General features: G+C 39.7%; 1 protein-coding gene across 1 annotated transcript; it reads left to right on the top strand.

The window, feature by feature from the left end:
* Positions 1-511: 511 nt before the first annotated feature.
* Positions 512-16,612, top strand: EIF2S3 (eukaryotic translation initiation factor 2 subunit gamma). Its single transcript, XM_069873674.1, has 12 exons — positions 512-643; positions 3,857-3,920; positions 4,378-4,505; positions 4,626-4,747; positions 6,144-6,238; positions 7,470-7,628; positions 8,906-9,040; positions 9,932-10,026; positions 10,924-11,068; positions 11,479-11,648; positions 12,617-12,789; positions 14,824-16,612. Exons 1-12 carry the CDS (start codon positions 575-577, stop codon positions 14,885-14,887), a joined length of 1,419 nt encoding a protein of 472 aa, XP_069729775.1. The 5' UTR covers positions 512-574; the 3' UTR covers positions 14,888-16,612.
* The last annotated feature ends 1,378 nt before the right edge of the window (positions 16,613-17,990 follow it).

Below are 17,990 nucleotides of genomic sequence, written 5' to 3'. Positions count from 1 at the left end.
AACACGATCAATCTCCTTGGGTGTACTGGTTGCCCAGAGAAGTGGCTGCCCCTCCCTGGAGGCGTCCAAGGCCAGGCTGGATGAGGCCTCGGGCCCCTGATGCAGTGGCAAGTGTCCCTGTCCATGGCGGGGGCGGCGAGGGGGGGGTGTTTGGAACCGGATGGTCTTTAGGGTTCTCTTCCAGCCCATCCCTCCCCGTGGCCCCGGGCCACGGGGAGGGATGGGCTGGAAGGGAACCCTAAAGACCATCCGGGGCCGCCTCTCCCGCCGCCCCGCCCCGTCCCTCGCACGAGGAGCGGCCCTTGCGCCGGGCCCGGTTGCATCACCCGGCGTGAGGCGGGAGGTTGGGGTCCTTCTCAGGGCTGCCCCGCGTCACGCCTGAAGCGAGCCCGCCCCGCCGAGGGGCTGGAAGCGGCCCCGCGCCGCGCGGCGAGGAGGCTCCGCCGAGCGCGGCGCTGAAGCTTCCCCCCTCGTTCGGCACCGGGCTGCGGCCCCGTAGGCGGCGGCGCCGCCGAGAGGAGCCCGGGGTCAGGCGGCCGCGTGGAGGCTCCCCGGCTTCCTCTTCGGGTCCAAGATGGCGGGCGACGAGGCGGGAGTGACTCTGGGGCAGCCGCACCTCAGCCGGCAGGACCTCGCCGCCTTGGTGAGCCGGGGAGGGGGGCACGTGGCCGCGCGCGCGGGAGGCGGGGGGGGGGGCAGGAGCGCGAGGGCATCGAGGGGAACGGGCCCCACCATTGCCGGCTGAGGGCAGCGTGTCGGGGTGGGGGGGGAGTCCCCGAATCCTCGACCTAAGAAGGGTATGGAGCTGTTGGAACGGGCCCAGAGGAGGGGACAAGGATGATCCAAGGGCTGGAGCACCTTCCCTAGGAGGACTGGCTGAGACAGTTAGGATTTTTCAGCCTGGAGAAGAGGAGGCTGCGAGGAGACATCATGGTGGCCTTCCAGTACCTGAAGGGGCTACAGGAAAGCTGGGGAGGGGCTGCTCGCAAAGGCTTGTAGCGGTAAGACGAGGGGGAAAGAGTATAAACTGGAGAGGAGCAGATTTAGACTGGACATAAGGAAATTTTCTTCACCATGAGGGTGGTGAGGCACTGGCACAGGTTGCCCAGGGAAGCTGTGGCTGCCCCATCCCTGGAGGTGTTCAAGGCCAGGCTGGATGGCACCTTGGGCAGCCTCATCTGGTGGGAGGTGTCCCTGCATATGGCAGAGGAGGTGAAATTGTATGATCTTTAAGGTCTTTTCCGAGCCAAACTATTCTATGATCCTATAAGGAAGGTAGGAGGAATGGGGCAGTGGAAGGAAGGTGGAAAGGTGGAAGGAGGAGGGAAGGAATGGTGAAAGGAAAGAAGGAGGAAGGGTGGAAGGAGGCATGGAGCCGGTCGGGCCGGTCTGGTCGCGGCAGCTTGAGGTGGCTGCGTAAGGTGCAGGGGTTGGTCGTGGCCTGAGTTGGGGACTTGAAATGTTAGCATCCCGGCCTGGTGGGGGAAGATTTTGTGTGGTTGAGGGAGGCGACTGTCCAGCACGTGCGGTGTGGGCTTTTGGGCACCACAATATAAAAAGGATATCAAGCTATTGGAGAGTGTCCAGAGGTAGGCCACAAAGTTGATGAAGGGTCTGAAGGGGAAGTTGTATGAGGAGCAACTAAAGTCCCTTGGTCTTTTCAGCCTGGAGAAGGAGGAGACCAAGGGGAGACCTCATCACAGTTAGTGCTTCCTCACAAGGGAAGGAACTGCTGCTGATCTCTTGTCTTTGGTGACAGACCTAAGGAAATGGCAGGAGGATGTGCCAGGGGAGGTTTGGGTTGGATATTAGGGTAAGGTTCTTCACCCAGAGGGTGGTGGAGCACTGGAACAAGCTCCCTAGGGAAGCAGTCATGCACCAAACTTGGCAATGTTGAAGAAGCACTTGGACAACACCCTCTGACACATAGTGTTAATGTTGGGTTTGTCCTATGCAGGGACAAGAGCTGGATTCTGTGATTCTATGGGTCCTTTCCAGCTCCGGTCATTCTGTGATTCTGTGTGACAATGGTGGGGATAGGCAGTTCCCTACTTGTAAGGGCTGTCCTTCCTCGTTGTGTTAAAGGCTTTTCCTTATCTGAAGTAGAACCATAAACTGGCATTCTGTTTCCCGAGCGGGCTACGCAGATTGGTCACCAACCCTGTCTTGGTTGGTCTGCCAAGAAAATTTTCTTGGTTACCATGAAAATCAGTTGCAGTGGTTTCTTCCTGGGGTAGTCTTGCCCATTAAATGGCTCACCAGGACTGTTTTACTTGTATATTCAGACAAAATGTGTTGAAAGTCCTATTGCTGCCTCCCTCTTTAGTTTTCAGCAAAGTAGAAGGGCTTATTTGTCTTTAACGTAATTAAGTTTGATATTCTTGACATTTGAGCTCAATAATTCCTTTTGTGTTATAGCTAAGAATGTTGATATTCATTAGCGAAGCATGTTAGTAATTTCAGAAAGTTTATTTCTGTTCTTCGCTGACCGTGGTAATTGCAAGTCCAAAAGAGCACAGATGAGCCTAGTTTGGAGGTTGGGAGGAATTACCTTTAAAACCCATTCTGTACTTTTTCAGTTAGCCCTTGAATGCTTATAGCTGAACTTAGCCTCATACCAGTCTTGAGGACAAAATTGCATGTGTGCATAGTTGTGTGCGCCAGGAGCATTTCTCTTCATGACAGGATTTGCGATACCCTTGAGTGCCTGACACCCTACTAGATGGTGCCATCTGCAGGTCATGTTCCCATGGCTGACTTAGTCAGCTTAAGTTAGCTATACAAGAAATATAGTTGCCTGTGTTAGGTGGACAAAACTTGTTTTGTTTTGAATGTAAACATTTTCTTCATGTAGTAGTTGAGAACAGAATGAGTGAGCTTAAGCCTTTCCACAGTTTAAGCTTAATTGATTGTTATGCACAGAACCTGTGTGTGACAGTGTAAACAATATGTGGTTTGATGTCAATATGTCTGTGTTATTTTATATCTTAGTAAAATACTTATATGCTGTCTTGCACTGAGGAATCTTTTGGTATCTTGGATCTTTACTTGAAGTGAGCAGTTCATCCATTTGAATTCGGTGCAGGATGGAAATTAACTGTAAACAGTTGCAAAAATAGTCCAGAGGAACATTTCAGTGGATTTCAACACTTGCCAGTATTATGACAAACAGCTTTTAAAAAACCCTGCTCTTTCACAGGTCTCTTTTTTAGCTTTCAGAATGTTTTTATAAGCCTCTGGATTTGCCAGGTACTACCAGTAGGTTCATGCAACGGTCTATTTAGGGCAGCAGAATTTTTTGTCAGGTAGTTGGAATAGGAAAAACTAGCCACTAAAAAAAAAAAAATTTAAGTCCATGGTACCAATTAAATCTCTGGACTTACTGACTCCAAAGTGTTTGTTGTAATGATATATTGCCTGGAATGGAACCTTATGCCAATTAAACAACTGTTTATTGGCAAATCTTTGTTTTTAAAACATGGGCACAATTAACCATGTAGCCAGTGAAAGTTAATTTGAGTTTAAGTTTGTAGGTACGTAATAATATTATTTGTGTTAGAGCTTCTTTTTAGGTTTTTTGTTTCATTTTCTTCCATCTTTAATGCCTTGTGGCACATACTGATTTCCAGTCGGTGTTTTGATTTACAATATATACTGATTTACAGTCAGGATTTTGTTCACTTCTGGTCCTATTTCACATACTTAAAAAAACTGTAAAACACATTTAGAATTATTTTAATAAGGCTGCTTGAATTTTGCTAAACAGAACTACTTAATAAATTTTAAGAAATTGCATATAGTACTCTCTAAACATTTAGATACAAGATTAATGAATTCAAATATTTCTCTTATACAGGATGTCACCAAGCTGACACCTCTTTCACCAGAAGTCATCAGCAGACAAGCAACAATTAATATAGGTAAAAACAAGCTTCTAAAAAAGGGAGGTGCACTAATGTGTCTGTTTCTGGTGCTTATGCGGCAACATATCGTACCTGTGTGAAAACATTCTTGCTGAAACAGTAATTTAGATAAAGTGGTTTTATCAAGGCACGGGACTTGTCAAACCCTTTTAATGTGAAAAGCACCAACTTTAAGAACACTGTTGAATGAAGTGGGAAATAGTTGCTAAAACAAAGTTTTTTTTATCTTAATTTTAAGTGTTGGAATGAAAATGCAAAGATATGTCCGTTGGCAGCTCAATTTAGAATCTTGTTTGTTCAAACAAAAATGATTATGAAACCCATACATACTCCCGATGGGAGCTCTGGACTTACTGGCTACAGAGAGTTTGGGGTAATCATGTATTGATCATAGTGGAACATTGCACAAAATTAAGCAGTTGTTTATTGACAAACATTTGCTTTTAAAACACAGGTACAATTGGCCATGTAGCCCATGGAAAGTCAACAGTAGTCAAAGCTATATCTGGAGTTCATACTGTCAGATTTAAAAATGAACTGGAAAGAAATATCACCATCAAGCTGGGTTATGCTAATGCAAAGGTGAGTCATTATTATAAATGTAGCAAATATGTTGCTGGTTAATTTCAGGGTGGATTTAAGCTTATGAGTAACAAACTTGATGAATTCAGCCTTTTCTCAATTTTTATAAACTACTTACAGATTTACAAGCTGGATGACCCAAGCTGTTCCAGGCCTGAGTGTTACCGATCCTGTGGAAGTAGCACCCCAGATGAGTTCCCTACAGATATTCCTGGCACCAAAGGGAACTTTAAGCTAGTGAGGTAACTGCTGTAAGATGGATGGTATGAGTTGTGTTTGCTTCCTTTCACATAACTGAAAATAGGCGGGATTGAGCTGCAGGCTGAACACGTTACGGCAGACCATGTGTTCTTACATGCTGGGCACCCCTGATCAAAGGCGTCACCTAAACTGCATTTTATTGTTAATCGTGATGCACATAGTCCACGGTAGAACACAACTGTGTCTTCTGTCCTTGGGTATTTGCAGGACTCTGAAGCGAAATATTTCTGCTATTCATAGATGTACATTTTAAAGCCACTAGAATGAGAACTAAAGCAGACGTCCTAAAAGCATCTATAAAATCCCTTTCTGGAGGGTGAGCTTTTAAGCTTTTTCTTCCTAGAAACAACAGTTTTCAGAATTCTTAAAGTGAATATTTAAAAGCCTAATGCTCAAATGAGAGATCAGGCCTCTAACTGGAGGCCAAATGTTCTTTATTTACTTCATTTCTAATAAAGCGTAGCATGGTCGTTGTGGACATATAATGACCACAGCAGATTTATATGGGTCTTTACAACAATTGCTCAAATGTTCAGTCATGAAGACTGTTTTACAACAAAATTCCTAGTTCATGCTTCTGTATAAAATGCACATAGTGCTGTAATCACGAGTTTCCTTCCTCTTTTCAGATTCCCAATAGAGCACTAGTTCAAACAATAGCTTCTGTTGGGATGTGAAGATCATGCAGCCGTAGTTAAGCTATTGGTTAAAAGCTTTGGATTCTTTATTTTACTGTTTATTTGCTTACAGTAGGTTTTTAGCACTGTTAGCAAAGCACAATTTGGTCCTTTGCGTTTCAGTGGCATGCTACCAGGAAAGGAAGATTCGTCACTAAATAGGTTCAGGCAAGATTACAGTGAATCGATTATTATGGTCTGCACAATAAAATCACAAGGTCGGAACCAAGAGCTGTAACGTTGTCTCTGTAGATAAATCTTTGAAATGAAGTGCAATTATAACCATGTAATTAAAGACGTGTAATTTTCTAAAATTGGAAAATGGGTGACATCTTTTAAAAAGTCTGTGAAAGGGTATAAGAAAAATCCTGTGTGTTGTGTCTTTTTTTCTATTCTAGTGCATTTAAACCTAGTCCAATTTACAAGTAAATTTGAAATACAAAAGCAGTACCTAATATGGCTACAGAACTTGAATCGGAAAAAACGTCAGAAAAACTATTCAGTAGTCTCTGTTCTTTTAGAACTCTTTTCAAACTGCTTTCAAGGTATTACTTTTTAGCACCTGTCTTGAAATGCTTGTTTATCTACCTGTTTTAAGGATGTTCTTTAACTCTCATGTCTGCCTAGACACTTGTGTAAATGGGAGGAATTGTTTATATAACTGGCTTTTAGACTTCTTTGTAACCTTTTTCTACAACAGGCACGTCTCTTTTGTGGATTGTCCTGGCCACGATATTTTGATGGCTACTATGTTGAACGGTGCAGCGGTAATGGATGCAGCTTTACTGTTGATAGGTAATGATTGCTACACAAAAGCAGAGCTCTAATTTTTAACCTCATGAAGCAACTTTATGTGGGTTTTAAAATTTAGTGGGGAGTGATTTAAACAAGTGAATGCTTTGAGATGTGCTTAAGAAAGTCATGTGGTGCTACAACAGAAATGCTGGGTTTCTTAAAACATCACTATACATACTCATTAGTCTGGTAGCTGGTCCAATTGATAGGAGATTAGTTAGGTAAGATGAGACCTTGTAGTGCTGTCGTACTGTAAAATTGAGATCATTTTATGGAAACAGATTAGTTACAGGTGCGTTTTGAGTTTCTCTGAAGCTTCAGTTTGCTTTAAATATGTAGCCTTTGTCATACAGGAGGGTCCCAAAACATAAGTACAAACAAAATCCAGAGGAATACAGGTAAAATCAAGGTACAGGAGTTTTATCTTGTTTCAGCCATTTTTTTTCTGCTCTGCACACAAAGTGAGTAGAACTGATTTTTATATGTTTATAGAACAACATAATGCTTTGCAGTGAAGATTAGTAATGATCTTTAGGTAGGGTGTGTCAACAAACAAGAAAAACAGCTTCAAGCATTGTAGTTTAAATAGTCTGAGACAGCTGATGTGCTGTCATTCTTTCTGCCTCTTTACATCTAGAAAGTGTGATAGACCAAACTTCAAGTGAGATTAAGCACTGTGATGTCATTTCAGGACAAATGACAGGCTTCCTGGATGATTGAAATCTAAACCATGCTGATAAATGCCCTGTTCACATACTTGATATATATTGTATGTTACAGAATTTGGGGATCTTTGTGTTTTTATGCTTTTAGTAATAAGAAAATACCATAGAATTTTAAGATAGTTATTGAAAGGTGAATTGTCCACTATGCTGCAGTCAGTACTGAGTTGTCTGAAAACCAAAAGGATGGAATAAGTCCGGTAGGCACAAGTTAGCTGTCAGTGTCTTTGGGAATTATAGCTGTGTGTTTCTATTGGGAGCAATTAGAATGGGGAAACCACTCTGGCAACCTCTCATCTGTTATATGTTGTGTGAATGCTACAGCCAGCAGTTCTGGGGAAGAATAGGTGCTTATTAACTTGGATGCTTCATGTGTAGCATACAGAGAGGTGACTCTTCTTTTTATAAAGATACGATAGAAAGTTAAGTGTTCCTCACTATAGGAACACTCACTATAGCAATTTTGGCTGTCTTTATAGTTTCTATACTGCAGTCACTCTTTCTTTCAGCTGGCAATGAGTCCTGCCCTCAACCCCAGACCTCAGAACATCTAGCTGCTATAGAAATCATGAAACTGAAACACATTTTGATTCTACAGAATAAGATTGATTTGGTGAAGGAGAGCCAGGCTAAAGAACAATATGAACAGATTCTTGCATTTGTACAAGGTAAGTTTTCAACAGCAGAAATACAGTTAGCGGTCGAAATTTGTCAGTGTTGGGACATGGAAATAGTGATTTTCTGTATGCTCATAGGAAAGCTCCTCTTTTAGACAATTCTGATGTACCTAGTCTATTAATTGAAAAACTAGACCTAATCTAAAAGGCAGTGCTTCTTGCCTGTTGCAGTACTGCTTACATACACAATGGTGTTATGGCTGTTGGTCAGAGCTCTTGGATAGCAATGGCTCTTGTCTACTATCTTTCATGGAATTTGTGGTTTTTTTCTTGCTACTGTCTCTTCTTGGATTGGTTTTTTTTTGGTTTTTTTTTTTTTTTGCTAGAGATTGTACAGTGATTTTACTGCAGTGCAGGAGAGAATGAAGCAATACTTTTTAGCAGCATCTTGTAGGTATAAATGCATTAGTTACTTTTATTGAATCACAGAAGATTGTTTTGTCATCACTCTCACTCCAGTTCAGACAGGGTTATCCTACTCTGTCCATAAAGTTCTGCTGAACTTTCATGTAGTGCTTTGGGTTTCTGTTTTCCCAGGATCTTTCGCTGTTTTCCCTGCTTATCTGCTTTAGCCAGGGTATGTGAAAAGCTGCCAAGCTAAATTGTCACCATCAAATTTAGTTGGTCTCTCTATTATGGTTAAGAATCGTTGCCTTACATAAAGTGTTCATAACAGCTATGTCAGAGTGGTTTAATACGTAAATTTGTAGTTCTTTGTATGAGAACTAGAGTTATCACAGGAAATGTAGATGTAATTAAAACTAGTAATATTAAACAAGATAACGACAAGAATCATTCCATAAAATTAGGGTTTTTGTAAAATATGTATTTGTATTGCAAAACTTGGAAAACATAAATCATTACATTGATAGGAATTTCAGTCAGAATGAAATCTGTACTGGAATTAGTACCATTCTATCAAATACTGAGATATCTGATCTCTCTGAGAAAGTTATCTTAAGAATATTCTGATCACAATTTAAGAAGTGAATTCTTCCTTAGAGCAGAAGATTATCTTTCACAATGTTCGGAGAGCAACTATAAAGCTTTCAGTACACGTTTATCCAGAGGCAGCATGACTGCCTCAAAAAGTAGGTCTGGCTGGTTTGAGCTAAAATGTTGAAGGGAAAGGTTAGATGGTCTGATTCCTGCTGCTTTGTAGAAAACAATATGTGCCTTGAAGTTCATTAGTACTTTTAACAATGGCAGAACACTTGGTCGTGTTGCTGTAAATACTATATTAAGGCTTGATGTTGATCTTACTTCAGGAACAGTTGCAGAAGGAGCTCCAATAATTCCAATCTCAGCACAGCTGAAATACAACATTGAGGTAGTTTGCGAGTATATAGTGAAGAAGATCCCAGTCCCTTTGCGAGACTTCACATCTGAACCAAGGCTTATTGGTAAGTAAATGCTTAGGTCTGGGCTTTCATGGCTAACTGTCTCCTGCCTGTACCTACACTTAGAATAGTTTGCTGCTGAATGCTCTAAAGAGGCAGGTTTAAAAGGGACATTTTAGCGTGCTCTTATTTTAAAACTTGTGTATTTTCTGAGAGCTCTGTTATTTGTTCGTAGTTAATTGTTAAATCTGTTTAAAGTAATTGATGGGGTTTGTGTGTATTCTATGTGTATAACAGCACTAAATTAGAAATGTGTATCTTAACTTCCTGGCAACTAAGGGAATGTAAGTTTATTTAATGAAGCATTCACATACTGTTGGATTTGAAAATTAAATTATTTCCATGAAAATCTTGTAGCCCATGTAAGTTTTCTGTGTTAGAGTCCCATCTCTCGAAAGTCTCAGTTTTTGTCCAGCATATTTTGAAATTCGTTTCCATTACAATGAATTCCTTTGTTGGCCATTTTCCTCCCCTGCAAAACATAGGTGACCTACAGAACTTATGGTCAGAATGCATAAGAATTGACTACATTAAAAGAAGGTTACAGTATTCACAATTGACGTTGTCAATATTAGAGGAGGTTTTTTAATGTAGTTGGTTAATACAGCTTTGCTTTTCATATACTGATATTTAGCTTAATTTTTGCTATGCAGAAACAGTTTTAAAAGCCGTTTATGTATAAAAGCAGCTTAAATAATTTTGAGAATAAATTCAACCATATACTTAAAAATTCGCAATAAAATATTTGTCAGTGTTATCCCTGAATTATGTTTTTATAATATTTGTTTGCGTATGCCTTAATAAGAAAAGAGATGCAAACTTGCTAAAGTAAGGCACTAATTCCTTAAAAAAGCGATCTTTATATTAAAGTTGGTTATGGTCTATTCTTTTCAGTAATTAGATCTTTTGATGTCAACAAGCCTGGCTGTGAAGTTGATGACCTTAAGGGGGGTGTTGCTGGTGGCAGTATCCTAAAAGGTGTTTTAAAGGTAACCTTTTCCCTTTTTTTTTTCTGGAGATCTGTAATAATAATGAGGAGAGTTTTTGCGTGCTTCGTACAAAATGAGACTGTATAATTTAATGCTTTTAAAACTAGAATACAGATGGCATCATTCTTTCTGTGCTTCATTTTTACTTTCCTGTTTTAAAATACCAGAACAGGAATCACAGATTTTTACTTTTTTATACGTACTTTTGTTACCATAGTCTTACCTTCTGCTAATAACAATACTTACTGCTTACAAAAATTGAAGGAGATAATTTTTTCCTGTCTTACCACTGCCTGAATTATTGGGAGAGGGAAGAGGGGAGCAAGAGAACTTTAAAGGTACCTCTGAGGTGTGTGAGTTCCCACAGGTTACACGTCTCCATTTACGTATTCTGTGGGTTTCAATATTATTTGTGGGGTACTGTCAACAGATAGAAACTTTCAAAGTTGCTCTGTTAGACTGGAAAGCGAACTATGTCTTTGAACATTTATACAGCTTGAATGTTCTTTGTTTTGCAGTTCATTGATGCTGATCAGTTACACAGATTCAATTAACTCAATTTTTCTCGGTGCGCTACCATTTCTAGTTGAAATATTTAAAACAAATAAACTAAAATTTGCGTTCTGGGACTATTCCTGATAAATATCCTTTGCTACAGCAATTTTCTAAGTTGTCTTTGATACAAAATTGTTATATTGGCTATAAGATGCAGAGCTTTCACTTTTGTTTGATATGCAGTAAACAGTACAACAAAAGTCCTAGAAGTTCTACAGTAGCCTAGGATGATGTTTTTTTGTAAATAGCAGATATTGGCATAAGTAGGTCTTATCTGTGACTAGTGATTAGCTTTATGTTCCTGTGAAACAGTCAGTTAATTACTCTAACATTTGTAATTAGGTGGGTCAGGAAATTGAGGTCCGGCCTGGTATAGTGTCCAAGGACAGTGAAGGAAAACTCATGTGCAAGCCAATCTTTTCCAAAATTGTGTCACTCTTTGCGGAGCACAATGATCTGCAATATGCTGCTCCAGGAGGTCTTATAGGTAAGAATATTCCTTTATGAAACAATTTCTTTCTTCATGCTTATTGAAAACAAGTGACTTCATTCAATAATTAACTTGGGTATAGTAAACAAAAAGGCTGTAAACAATTTTAAATAAATCATATGTAGACAGAGGCAACATGAGCATGAAAATCAGATATTAAATAAATAATTTTCCTGGCCAGCTGAGCTCAGCTTGCATCATTAATTGTACTGGTTTTAACAGAATATTTCATCCATCTCTTTAGACAGAGCTCATAGTCTTGCTGACGTTTTGAAAGGGCTCTCCAGGCAACAGGGAGTTCCCAGTACATTCTCAGTTTGTACTTTCTAATAATTAAATTATTTTAATACTTAAATGTGACAGCTACCTTTCAGTTACTCCTTGTGGTTTCCCCTGTTGTGTTGTAGGTGTTGGAACCAAGATTGATCCGACTTTGTGTCGAGCTGACCGAATGGTAGGTCAGGTTCTTGGTGCAGTTGGAGCACTGCCAGAAATATTTACAGAGCTAGAGATTTCCTATTTCTTGCTGAGACGACTGTTAGGTGTGCGCACTGAAGGAGACAAGAAAGCTGCGAAGGTCTGTACCTCTTTTTTTGTCCTAATTTATCTTCTTATGCTGTTTTACTAGTACGTACATCTTCTTGTTTATGTATTACTTTTGTCTCTTCTTGTCACAAAACTTATCTGCTTATTTAATATTATAGAAGAATGCTTTTCAGAGGAGTAGGCACTCATACCAGAGTAGGTTAAAGTAGCATAAAGTATGTGTCCTGAAGGTAAATATTCTTCTAAACATACTGGTAATTGTTTTCTTTTACTGTCAGTCTGTTCATTTGTGCAATAATTACTTTTATACACATCTGATATATACACTGATCTATTTCTTATGTGATTTTTGTAGATTCTTTCTCTGAAGAACTTTTTAAAGCTCAGTATTTTTGAAACACTGTAGTTGAAAGAAACTGAACTTGATGCGCAGCATGGTCGTTTTCCATGATCTGTTGTACCCAATTCAAAATAAAAGATCATAATTTTCACTGTTGGCATTAAACTCTTATGAACCACTTCATGCAACGATAAGATAAGAGCTTCAGTGCCTTCTTTATCCTGTGAAATGATTTATTTTGAGAAATCGTTATGATTTATGTAGGCATAAGGGAAATGAGAGTATCCAGATTATTTAAGAGCATAACAATGCAGTTTGTAGCAATATCTGAGGCTATTTGAGCTTTTAACATAGGATCTGCGATCTTCAGTATGCCTTATAGAAAACAGAAATTTCAAGAAACTAGACTGTAGTAAGAATCTGTGATACCTGAACAACTACATGTGCAACATACTTATGTATTTGTCCTTCACATATAAACTTAATCCACTCTGAAACTGTTATGCATGGTTAATGTCGAGGACTATTTATAGCTTTTGCATTTCTCAGCTATATCTTCTCTGTGGCATATTGGTAACAGAAGATACTCAATATTGTCTGTGATACGTTGTTTCACATACTAAAGCGTTTGTTTCAGAGCTTTGTATATCTTTTTTCAGGTGCAAAAATTATCAAAGAATGAAGTTTTAATGGTAAACATAGGATCTTTATCTACTGGAGGGAGAGTCAGTGCAGTAAAGGCTGATTTGGGGAAGATTGTGCTAACTAATCCAGTATGCACAGAAGTGGGAGAAAAAATTGCCCTGAGTCGAAGAGTTGAGAAACACTGGCGGTAAGTTGGTGCTAAATTAGTGAAGTACCTTGTTGGTATATTGTTACTAAAAAATACATGTATCTGATTTTGCTCTTGAATAGGTAAGCTGTGTCTGTTTTTAAAATTCCACTGGATTCTTCTAGCACATTGACACCATTACTGTGCTTCATTTCGAGCCTTTTAAAAGTAGTATTGTAATGGGTACATATCCCTTACTTACCAGACAAGGAAACATCTGAGTTTGGTCTGCTGCTGAAACAGCCATGCTGTAAGTGAGCTAAAAGTAGACTATCTGGGCAGCACGGTTTCAAAATTCTAGTGCTGCTAAGCCAAAGCCTGTGTTCATACCCACCTAAGTCAGTTATGTTCAACCTGTGGAGCTGTATGTGACTTGTAATGCAACTTTGAAGTAATAGCAGGGGTGTGAAGGAAGGACGTTCTAAGGCTCAATTATTTTGAGTACTATGAGCATGGAGGACAGAAAAAAGTATCAAAGGGATTGACCCCTTCAAATTTGAAGTATAAAATGGCTGACTACACAGGACCATCGGGAGGCTGACAATGGCAAGCAGGGTTGGTTTATGGTTCTCTTTAAGCTTTGTGCCGTACTTCTCTTTAGATGATTATTCATACTATACCTATTATGTGTTCCAAAAGACTACATGAATATGGTGAGAACATAAGGGTGTTTAGATTCATTGACCCTGCACAGCTGTTGTAGTATGAGAGAAGAGTATAGGGAATGTACCCATTTATACAAGAAGTCCCTACCGTCTAAAAAAGAATCAAGCTTTAAACGTGGGGATTTGTGTTTCTTTATTCAGATCAACAGGAGGGAACAGAGGAGAATTCAGTGTTTGCTGTCTCAGAGCTAGTTGACAAAATAAGGAAGAGATTACTCCCTGAAAAAAAAACCCAAGAAAAATACATCTCTTGAACAGAGTGGGGTGGGACACCAAGCCAAAATCTAGGACTGAAATTAAGTCAGGGAAAGCTGAAGGAGGAAGAGGAGAAACTATGTTGTAAACAATGTGTTTCTTGAGCTTTAGGCTGGCAGCTTGTGTAAATTTTGATGTGAGTTTTGTTGCTTCTGTAGATTAGTTCCCACTTGGAAAAACATGACCAAATTTTGCCAAAAAAGTCCGTTTGTCTCTGGTGTTTGGGGTGGACAAGTAGTGCCAGCCTGCTATAAAGATCCTGTAATTAAAAAGTTGCCTTCTAGGCAGTGTTAAAAAGGCAAAGGGACAACATAAGGAAACTGAAAGGGAAAAGGAAGTGAGAGGAGAAGACTTGTGGGTTGGAAAATAAAACAGCTTTGATGAAATAGTAATGAAGAAAATACTATTAATAAGAAAATGAATAGAATACATAAAAATATACAAATTGCATCCCACCTAACCCCTTGATCACTGTATGTCACCACAGATGCTGCAGGGCAGGCAGGAGAGGTGGCAGAAAGGGGCTGGGCTCAGGGTCTGGATTCAGGAATGCATGGGTCTGAGATTAGAGGCAAACAGACAGACAAAGTCCTGACTGGACATTGGCCATTGAAGCGGAGCGAGCCCCTCATGATCTCTCAGTTTTATACTAAGTATGATGTATATGGGATGGAATACTCTGTTGGTTGGTTTGGGGTCACCTGTCCTGTCCACTCCTCCCTGCAGGTGCAGCCATTTTTGCCTCTTTGACTTATGGCACTCTGTCAGCTTGAGGATGGCTTTGGTTACTACAGGAATAAGTATAAGCAGTGGTCTTTCCAGATACCACTGTCCTGTGTTATCATTTCTAGACAGAAACACTGTCTGAAAAACATGCAGTTAACTTTCAGAAAATGAAGTTACTTAGATGAGCCTGAGCTGAAGTTAGAAAACTGATTCTACTTTATCTCAAACAGGAACACCAGTCTTAGATCATGTAGGATATGTTGCGTGGCAGAGAGGTGGAGAAAATTCAAAATGTGAGAACTGAAAGCATAAAGAATGACAGAATGTTGATTTATCCTCAATATTTCTGACTACTGCTAAGAGTAACACAAACTTTTTCTTTTTGCAGTTTAATTGGTTGGGGTCAAATCAGAAGAGGAGTGACAATCAAGCCAACTGTTGATGATGACTGAAGAACAAGAGCGTGCTTCATTTTTAGAGATGAAGTGCCTATTTCTATTTTGGAGGGGGTATATTTTCACAGTGGAATTGGAAGCTGTGCAAACATTATCGTTGAGTTGTATGGCTGTCCTTGTATCTTTTATTGAACTTTACCCTCATACTAAAATACTAGTCACTGTCACCATTAAAAGTGGAAAAGAATTGGCGTAGAAGTGGGTTTAATCATCCACATTTTAGTAGAAATTAATTGTACATGTCCCATGACATGTCTAATTTATGTTATTTTGTTTCAGACATATCTGTTTAATACCAGTCAAGCCAGCCCCAGTGTAACACACAAACCATAAATCTGGTATTGAAATAAAATATTGCTTATTTTCATTAATTCATACATTTTTCTGAGTAACACAAGACTGCAGCAATTGTTTAAGCAGTAAGAATTAAAAGCAGAAAACCCAAACTCTCCTTGAAGACTACATACCCTTTATGCACAACATGTTGTTTCTTTAGACATCTGTTTACAGCAAAAGCTTTCTTCCTTCGTTCATATGGTTCTGACTTTAGGACTCTTGCTGTATTAAACTTTGTAATTAGGGCGGCAATGGTGACTGACTTTAATTTGTCCTTTCCACTATTATAAGGAGTTTTCGTTAAACCCCTGAAGAAAAACAAGTAAACTGGATCTGAACTGGCAGTACTGTTTACCTTATTTTAGAATGGATTTATAAAAGGAATGCGATTAATTTGAAACATAGGTATTTTCCATGGTGGAACTCTGTGTGAGTGACCTGAGAGCGCTTTATACAGTAGGAGTGAACTACTTATTTCAAAGCTCTATTGAGTGAATACTAGCTATGATACTGAACTACAAAATATCCCTTCTACAGCCTTTTCCAGAATGGCTGTGGGGAGTGAGATGAGGAAAAACGTGTAGAACCACTTTTGCTTCACTAGCCTGAGTTACACTCCTTGGGAGAAAATTGAATGTAATAAACTTACTGTAGGGTGCTAATAACTTTTATCCACTTAGGTTTAACTTCATTTGTACTAAAGTACATAGTTCTAGGTGTTTCATATACTAGATTATTTAGCAAGTCATGCTGCTTTCCATATTTTTATACAAAGTACTTTGTTCACTTTAAAAGGCTGGTTTCAGTTGTGTTTATTATCTTCAAGGCCACTCTAAAGATAAATACTGTTTCACACAGGAAAATAGACTTTAATGAAGCAGTTTTGTTCCTGATTTTGCATTGTACTTTGTGTTGCCTTATTCCATCTACATTCCTGTACTCAAAGTTTCTCCATTTGTAAAGTACCTCTACCTCGCGTGGTGTTGAGAGTAAACATTAATTTTTGTATAGTGCTTCTCCTTTTAAAGAGTCAGCTGCAGTTCTTCCTGACTAGTACTTGACCAGTGTACAATCTTAAACCTGTCCGTTTCTAAGTCTGCATCTTCCATGCTTTAAAAGGTTATTTCTATAACTGAGTTCTAATTTGTGAGCATGTTGGTGAGCACAAAAGGGAAAGTAAGCTACCACCAGAGTGAAGTCTAGTCCAAAGGGTTCTTTCAAAATGCACTGAATATATGGGTTTAAAGATAAAGAAACACTTAAATGCTTCTGAAAAATTGTTTAAGCACCCGTAGGCAGTTTTAGGCATCCAGATATTTTGGCAGCTGGGCCTTAATCTCTTGATCTGCAGTTTAAAAAAATAAAAGTGCCATAGTCTTTCCAAAACACTTTGTGTACTCCTTACTTACTAGGGGTAGGTAATAAATGCGAAGTATGAGTATCCACCTAGTGGTAGGATTAGTAGCGAGCCTTCTACTCTTCCTTTTAAAAAGCCATAGGTCATATTACTTTATTTAGGTCTGAAACATGATTTGATACTGCTGAAGCTGATCTCAGTTTTATTAGGTACATACATGTTACCAGTAGCATTAAGAAACGCTTTATGAAAAGTGTCCTGTTACTTCTGCAATATTAAGCAATCTTCTTTTTCAAAGGGCGTGCACAGGAGCTGGTAGGAACTAGAGAGAGAGTAGAGGCAATGAAGTGCCAGCCTGTTTGTTCCTCACACTGGGGGTGGGAGGCAGGTAAAGTGCAAATTTCTCTTTTGCTACCAAAATGTTACATTTTTTTCTAACTGGAAACTCTTTGCCAGTCTGAGTAAACAACAGGAATGTTTTAAGACTGGTGAACATGTGAACCTGCAGCATCAGAGAACCAAATATGAACACTGTGAATGTAAATACATGACATGCTGATTAGTCTGTACCCACACCCTCTGCATCCACTGAATTGTGATGCTGAGATAACAGGCGAGTGAGGGGAGAGAAAGAGATACCAGGCAAAACTAAAGAAGTTGAAAATGAGATTTTCTTGGCCAGGATGAAAATAGTGACATTTTACTTGCAAGTTTCCTCGCTTTACCAAGGATTTGTTTCAGAGTGATGACTTTCTTTTATTTTTGACCCTTTATGTGTCAGATTTAGCTACCTGAACAGGGCACAAGCGTGGAATTGGCAGCTGCCACGCTTGCCACGTGCTGGAGGAGTACCCTGATAAGAGCAGGGCATCTTGGATGGCACCAGTACCTACACTTAGGTAACTGAATCTCTTCTAATAACCTGTCAGGAATTAGTAATGGGTACCTGGAACACTAGCACCTCTTTGCTATGGGGACGAAAGTGCATCACCTCAATAGAGATTTTGCAGAAGACTTTTAGTATCTAAGAAACTTACCAGACCAGTGCAAGGTAACTAAGCTGCTACTTGTCATGGGTTTGTTTTGTTTTCATTAACCTCTGATTGGTTCTTTATTAAAACTAGTAAGAAATGCTAGCTGGCTGTCATACTGAGGTTTGGTGACACTTTGCTAGTGAGAGGATGGTTCTGTAGTTCATTTTTCAAAGAGTGCTCTCCTAGTGTCTTTCAGTGAACTGCTTTAAACTAACCGAAATAAAATGCAGTGAGGGAAGTGATGAGGGCAGTCAGTGGTTCTCCTAGTTTAACAGTTGTTTGTTAGTGTTTTCCTGGTTGAGGCACTGAATGGTTTTGAACAGAGTTAGAAGGAAGGAGATCTGTCTTATTGCACAGTATTTTATATTGGCTC

Source organism: Phaenicophaeus curvirostris, chromosome 1 (genome assembly GCF_032191515.1).
Source record: "Phaenicophaeus curvirostris isolate KB17595 chromosome 1, BPBGC_Pcur_1.0, whole genome shotgun sequence".
Lineage (NCBI taxonomy): Eukaryota > Metazoa > Chordata > Aves > Cuculiformes > Cuculidae > Phaenicophaeus > Phaenicophaeus curvirostris.
The sequence above is the reverse complement of the archived record's forward strand: the minus strand, read 5'-3'. Positions and strand labels throughout refer to the sequence as shown.

Bases quoted from the DNA above. Each gene is read 5' to 3' on its own strand.
- EIF2S3 (XM_069873674.1), top strand. From the start codon at position 575: ATGGCGGGCGACGAGGCGGGAGTGACTCTGGGGCAGCCGCACCTCAGC. The intron at 11,069-11,478 runs GTAAGAATATTC...GTTGTGTTGTAG, and splicing joins TGCTCCAGGAGGTCTTATAG to GTGTTGGAACCAAGATTGAT. The intron at 11,649-12,616 runs GTCTGTACCTCT...ATCTTTTTTCAG, and splicing joins GAGACAAGAAAGCTGCGAAG to GTGCAAAAATTATCAAAGAA.